This window comes from Scardinius erythrophthalmus (assembly GCF_964197995.2).
Source record: "Scardinius erythrophthalmus genome assembly, chromosome: 4".
In the NCBI taxonomy this organism is placed as follows: Eukaryota; Metazoa; Chordata; class Actinopteri; order Cypriniformes; family Leuciscidae; genus Scardinius; species Scardinius erythrophthalmus.
In genome coordinates, this window is record NC_138224.1 from 7040359 (window position 1) to 7047822 (window position 7464).

A 7464-nucleotide genomic window follows, 5' to 3' on the forward strand; every position below is an offset into this window, starting at 1 on the left:
TGCAGCCTTTCCTGGTCTCTTCATATGAATATCTCCTGTCTTCATCACCTCAGATTTTTTGTTGCTTTCCCTCAGTGCTTATCTGTGTTTTTCTGTTTGTATTGTATTTCGTCACTCGCTTGATGAGGACACTCAGATTTGCTGATTGTTTGTGGTATTTGGTTTAAGCTTTAACTGTTGTGAACGTTGCCCTTCTCTCTGTGATTAGTCTCTCTGTAACAAACACAAACAACGACAAAAATGTAACATAACAAAGATAAAACTACAGTTTGATTAGTAAATTCATGATTTGATGATATCCTGACAGTAACAATAATAAATGCAATAGTTCTACAATGGAATAGCTTTCATAATTCTTTTTCATCACCCATTTTAATAATAAAGAGCAAGAAAAACATTTTGGGGAGAGATCTAATTAAACAGAAACGAAGCATAACCTCAAAAGTAAATGGCTCTGAGGGAGTGGCGTTGTGGTATTTCACTTTAGGGATTGGTTTATTACAGTATAAACTTTGGACCCATGGAAAAGGTTGACATTACAATTACACCTAACGATGATTCACTTGTGTTGTCTATTTCCACTGGAAAACTTCAATAAAAAAATATTTTTAAATATATAAAACACCTCCATGACTATTATGGCTCTAAAAGGAACTTCACAGGATCAAAGTAAGTTTTAAATTTCTTAATATTTATTTACAAATGTCCTCACAGACAATGTTCACAATCATTAACGGTTATTGGGGGGGGGGGGGGAGTGATTCATGTACCCCACAGGTTTTTATATTTATACCGTGGTACAGTAAGTACTCACCATTTGAGTCAGTATTTGTATCTTTTAGAAGTGCAAGTTACAGCTGTAGGTCATATTGGGTATGTCTTTATAAACTATACTTCAATGAGTAATTTCAGGTTATATTTTAACTTCATGTCTCACAGTGTTGTCTTTTTCTTGAATTATTAATCTGCAAAGCCTTGAGGACAATAGAAGCACTGCATAACGTGCATTTTGGAAGATGCCAGGACTGGCATGACAAAAATATGTTCCAAGAATGTTTTGCTATCGCTCCCATTAAGTTATAAAAACGCTATTTCTGAATGTTCAAAAATAAAGTTTTTGTGCTAACGTTTTGAGAACGTTTTTAAAGATCAGATAATTCTATTAAAGTTATTTGAAGAATGTTTGTTCATGACTTTTAAGAGGACCTCGCCAGAATGTTAGCTAAAGTTCTAAGAACATCCCTGTTGGGTATTATCCTGAGCTCTGAATAATATGTCTTCTAATCTAAAACACTGAAAATATATCACACTTGTCTCTTAATCAAGGGAATGAGCAGCATCTGTTCGAGTTGAGGATCATCCTACTTGGAGGCCGAAATTCTGGAAAGAGCTTAGTGGGAAATGCTATCTTAAACCAAGAAGAGTTTGTCCTCCATGAACGGACCACTTGCCTAAAAAGAAAAGCGGAAGTACAAGGGAGAAGTGTGACGGTGGTGGATACCCCAGGTTGGTGGTGTGACTTCTCAGCACAAGACACACCAGAGCTGGTCAGGAGAGAAATCAGACACAGCGTCTGTCTGAGTCTCCCAGGGCCTCATGTCTTTCTCCTAGTGGTGAAAACAGACTCAGTGTTCATAGAAAAGCGGAGGAGAGCCGTAGAAAAGCATCTTGAGCTCTTCAGAGAAAAGGTTTGGAGTCACATTCTGGTGCTGTTCACAAAAAGCAAAAGCTCAGAAAATAAATCATTTGAGGATCATGTTCAGGCATCAGGTAAACCCCTCCAGTGGCTCCTGAAGAAATGCAGTGGCAGGTTTCACGTTCTTGATACCCAGAAAACATGCAATGCCACCCAAGTAATGGAACTGATGGGGAAAATCGACAAGATGGTTGCAGAAAATGAAAGACAACATTTTGAAATGGATGTAAAGGCTTTACAGGAGATAGAGGATAGGAAGAGGGAAGTGGAGCTCAAGGCTCATCAGAGACTGATGAAGATACAGAAGCAGAGATCTACTCTGAAGGGTGAGTTTTAAGATAAGGTACACTAAAACAATAAATGTGCCATTAAAAGACAATTCCGTAATATTATCGATTTAACTGCACTGTCTGACACTAGGATGTAGGAAACTAAATTGAGCTGGGTATTGACACTAACTTTGCAACCAAGCTAACGTAAAATATGTTCTAAGAACGTTTCGCTAATGTTCATGTTAAGTTATTAAAAATGTTTATTTTTGAATGTTTATAACTTTGAGAGAACCTTTAAAATGTATGCACACTCTCAGAAAAAAAGGTACAAAAGCTGTCACTGTGGCGGTACCTTTTCAAAAGGTTCACTAAAGAGTGCATATAAGTCCCTCAAAGGTACATATTGGTACCAAACATGTACATATTAGTACCTAAATGGTACATATTAGAACCCTTTTGAAGGGTACTGTCCCAGTGACAGCTTTTGTACCTTTTTTTCTGAGAGTGCATTTTACAACATTAGTTTTCGTATCTAGTGCTATATAAATAAATGTGACTTTACACTAGTATTTTATCTTATGCATTTTATTGTAAAACTTAATTGTTTTTCTTCCTCCCTTCAGTGCACTCATCTCATCACCATAACATAAGACTCGTCCTGCTTGGGGCAAAGGGCTCAGGGAAGAGCTTGACAGGAAACAGCATTCTAGCAGCAGGAAGTGACCTAAGTTTTACAGCAAAGAAGCGGACCACGCGGTGCGTGAAGAAAACGTTCACAATGTTGGAAAGAATGGTCACAGTGGTGGACACACCTGGCTGGTGGATGAACTACTTTACCCAGGATTCTTCAGCTTTTGACAAACAAGAAATTGTCAACAGTGTTTATTTGTGTCCACCCGGTCCCCATGCTTTCCTTTTGGTGGTGCGGTTGGACAGGTCATTCACAGAGGTCTACAGGAGAGCCATTGAAGAGCACGTAGAGCTTGTTGGTAAGGACGTCTGGAATCACGCTATAGTGCTGTTCACCTTTGGTGACTGGCTTAGTGACACAACCATTGAGCAGTACATTGAAAGCGAAGGAAAGGCCCTCCAGTGGCTCGTGGAGAGATGCGGAGACCGCTACCATGTGATAAACAACAAAAGCCTTGGGAATAAGTTCCAGATAACAGAGCTACTGGAGAAGATAAAGGAGATGACTGCAGGAAATAGCATGAGACACTTTCAAACAGATGAGAGTCTTTTTAAAGAGATTGAGAGAAAACGGAAAGTACAGGAAGGTATGGCAAAGCTTCGGCGTGAAAATGTGCTGAGACGAAGAGAAAGTTTGAGAGCTTTTAAGAGTAAGTCAAGAACCTTTTCTTCCAGAATCATCTAATAAATTAGACTGCAATACAAAATTTTAGTATGAATCAAATGTACACTATGCAACTTTGGTCCCTGCAGGCATTTTGCAAAAGAACTTTGTTCTGGTTGTGCTTCGGCTCTCTGTGACTGTGTTTAGATGGATCTCAAGCGGACTAGCTGAAGACTACTGTAGCTATACCCATTAATAGACATGGTACTTCCTTGAAAATAAATTCCAGCACAGCGCAACAACTTATAATGAAATTACCTTTCACAATAGATTATGCTTTACAATGAACTCTGTTAGAGAGCTGCAAATGGCAATTTATCTGTTCTGTTCAATAAAATACTCACTTGATGAGTAATAAAAACGCCCTCTCCGTGTCACTTTTACAACATTTCAAATCCCTCAGTTCTCGCCATCTCTGAAAAGCCAAGCCGATGTTGATTCTGGTTTTATTACGAGCTCTGTCACGCTCTCTTTTAACCAGCAGACTCTCCTCTGTTCTGTGTTTGCCACTTATAATAGGCTTTCCATAGTGAATCAGGGAAAGACAAAAATGTGTTTTAGAAGAAGGATTGATGATGTATTGATTTTTTTTATCAAAAAAGTTCACCCTCATTCAAACTCATAAGACTTTGGTTAACCTTTTAAACACAAATTAAGATATTGTTTATGAAACCTGAGAGGTTTTGCAACTAAAACATCCAAAAAGATCCAAAAAAGATCATAAAGGAATCTTAAAACTAATCCATATGAATAAATGAAGTCAAGTAACCCCCTAAATTAAATCTGTCAGACTTCGTTAAACAATGCCTTTATGACCTTTTTTGGATCTTCAAAGTTTTGGTTGCATGGACGTTTAATAGAGGGACAGAAACTGATTTGAGAATCTAATTTCATTAAAAATATATATCTAAGTCTTATGGGTTTTGAACAACACAAGGGTGAGTAAATTATGACAGAACTAACCCTTTAAGATTTCTTTCTCTTAACAGATCAGGTGCGATTGCCCTCAGCCATAAGAGTTTTCCTCCTGGGCGGCAAGCACTCTGGTAAGACATCATCTGCATGCTGCATTTTGGGTAATGATGGACAAGAGGCTGACAGCCAAAAACCCATTAGAGGTACGGTAATGTTCAACGAGACAAAGGTTGAGGTCATTGACACAACAGGCTGGACAACTGAGTATCCAGATAATGCAGAGTTCAGCAGGAAACTTCTCCATGACTGGCTTTCTGGTTCAGCCAGCGGGATCTGCATCCTCCTGCTGGTTGTCAATGCCAGTTCCTCATTTACGCTGAAAAACCTGAAAGCAGCTCAGGACCATCTGCATGTTCTGGGAGGGAAAGCATGGAGCAGCACCATTGTGTTGTTCACGAATGGAGACTGGCTCGGTGATGTTAGCGTGGAGCAGTACATTGAAAGTGAAGGAGATGCACTTCAGACACTGGTGGAGAAATGCGGAAATAAATACCAGGTTTTCAACAACAAGATCAAAGACAATGGCACTCAGGTCGCAGAACTGATGCAGAAGATAGAGGAGAAGGTGTTAGAGCAGGTGCTAAACAGTGCAGAAAACCAAGGGAACATTAAACGACCTCTAGTACATGGCGAATTGATGTTCAAAGGAAGGATACAGATTGGGGAAGCGCAAACCCTTCTCAGAAGCTCTACACACATCCATCATGGTGAGTTTAGGTTTATATACTTGCTTGATTCTGGCATTGTATGTTTAAAATGTTTGTAACTCTTTTTGTATCAGGTGACACTGACATTCCAGGAGAGCATCAAATGTTTGGGATCTCTACATCCAGTGATCCGAGAATTACCATCACCGATTCCAGCCCTTCGCAAAATGAAAATGAATCACTGGCCTGCTGGAGTGTCCGATTATGTCGGACCTCGTTACCCAGAAACTTTCATCGAGGACTAGTAGTGGTGCTCAACAGCTTAGAATGGTTTCACCCAAATGAATCATGGATTGGTGTGAATAGGACAGATGGACCTGAAACAGGGTCTCTTGCTGTGCGCCATGTTTCACCAACTGAGCAACCAGTGAATGTACAACGATTATTCAGGGATGAATCACAGGAGGAAAGGTTCTGTGGGCCAGCCCTTCCATTTTACCACAGCAATACACCTTGCACAGCTCAAACTGCAAAAGAAAGAGCCTTTATGGATTTTGTCCAATCAGAGAGCCTGCAGAACCTAATTGACCAATGGGGTGACAGTAACATTGAGGAGCTGGAGGCATTCATAGATTCTTATTTTGAGATGGTGTGGCAGGAGAAATGCAGCAGCATGACAACAATCAACTGTGAGAGTTCAGGCATCAGTGAGAACGCTCAGGGACATCTGGCCTCGATTGACAGGAAACTGTCAAAACTTGACATCCTGGAGGGAGTTCAAAGAGAATTGCGGGAGCTGAAGCAAAGCATCAGGCACTGTAGTAGAATGTTTGAGGAACTGAAGGACAGAAGTAAAGAGACACATGACCCCAGTCGACCTTCTGAAGCAACACCGTCAGCAGAAAGTGAGGAAAGAGGTTGCAGATGAAAAGTGAATAGGGCTTGGCACTACTGAAAAAAATACTAAAAATAAATATATTGGTTAAAATGGGTCATGACTAACTTCACGAAACGGAAGCGGAAGTTACGGTAGTCTTTTCTTCCTGATTGTGACATAACTTTTCGAACAAGAAAAAAATTAGGGTGGGACTTTTTTCCATCAGGAAATTATTGGATTTGCTATTGGTCGATCTCATGTGAGTGACAGGTTGTCCCGCCCTCACGCCAATAAACATGTCATCAGAGAAGAGAAGAGATGTTGCTGCTGCAAGAGGGAGAGGAAGATATTTTGAATAAAGATTACAAGGGCACATGAATTTAAAAACAATTATGTACACTGATAAATCATTTAAAATAAATACCGCAATATTCCACACACAAAAAAGAGAACTGTCCATTTTGATTTCATGGTGCCTTTAAAGTCTGAAAAGAAGATGTGCATTTTTCTCTCTAACAGAAAAAGAATTCAAAATTAAAATGTCCCAGTTAATAAATCACAAATATAGGTATGGCCCTTTAATAATAAATATTTTAATACAGCTGGCATCACACAATTCTCATTCAAAATTCTCTTGAACAGCATGCAGACACTCTCATAAGTGCTGGTGACAGCAGAAATCATAATCTCGCAGAAGAATTTTTTTTATATATATATATAAAATGTGAAACACACACACACACACACACTATATATATATATATATATATATATATATATATATATATATATATATATACAGTAGGAAGAAAATACTATGGAAGTCAATGGGTGACGTCAACTGTCTAGTTACCAACAATCTTCAAAATATCTTTATTTTAAAAATTATGTAAATGATAACAAAATTTTCACTTTTGAGTGAAATATTCCTTTAAAGTTCCAGGAAGAAGGTTTGTTCATAACTTTCAGAGAACCTTACTAGAACGTTAGCCAAAGTTCTGAGAACGTTCCATATCATCTTTAAATGTCAATCATGCTTTTATAATCATTTGCAATCAAATCATGTTTAAAACGCTAAAATGTTAAACTAGTTGTTCAATAAATAGCCTAGCTAATAAAAATACTCAAAGGATTGTTTAAAGTGGACATAATTTTATATCAGTCATGCTTTCCCCTGACACTATTGTCTCCTTGGTAAATAAGTACTGTAGATAAACTAAATTGTTATGGCAGTTGAAAAGTTGAAAACCTTTGTTCTAAAAATAGGCGGGTGGGGGAATCAATAGTGTTGAAGTGTCTCCACCTAGTGAACCGCTGAATTGCATTCAGTCACTAGAGGTGTAGTAGCTTGACGAAATATAGGAAAGGAAATATAGCTTGTAGCCTGTTCACAGAGCACATATAAAAACAATAACACAATAAAGTCCAAACATGTAATAAGTGTATGACTCTCCTCCGTTCAGCTAATTTCACTTAAAGCTCGTGACAGAGAAAGTATCTCTGTGCTCAGGGAGCAGAATGCAGACAGATGAACCGTGAACGCGCACAGACCCCTTAAAGGCGCGTGACAGCTTGACGCCGCTTCCCTTTAAGAGCCCGTTATGCGTCACCTGACCAGGTCCACCGACAACCGAAAAGGCAGG

General features: G+C 38.9%; 1 protein-coding gene across 1 annotated transcript; it reads left to right on the forward strand.

The window, feature by feature from the left end:
• Positions 1-638: 638 nt before the first annotated feature.
• On the forward strand, positions 639-5872 carry LOC308690202 (GTPase IMAP family member 8; the record flags this gene model as incomplete). Its single annotated transcript, XM_081364539.1, has 5 exons — positions 639-669; positions 1327-2022; positions 2592-3308; positions 4312-5004; positions 5079-5872. 5 exons carry the CDS (start codon positions 639-641, stop codon positions 5870-5872), a joined length of 2931 nt encoding a protein of 976 aa, XP_081220665.1.
• Positions 5873-7464: the final 1592 nt, after the last annotated feature.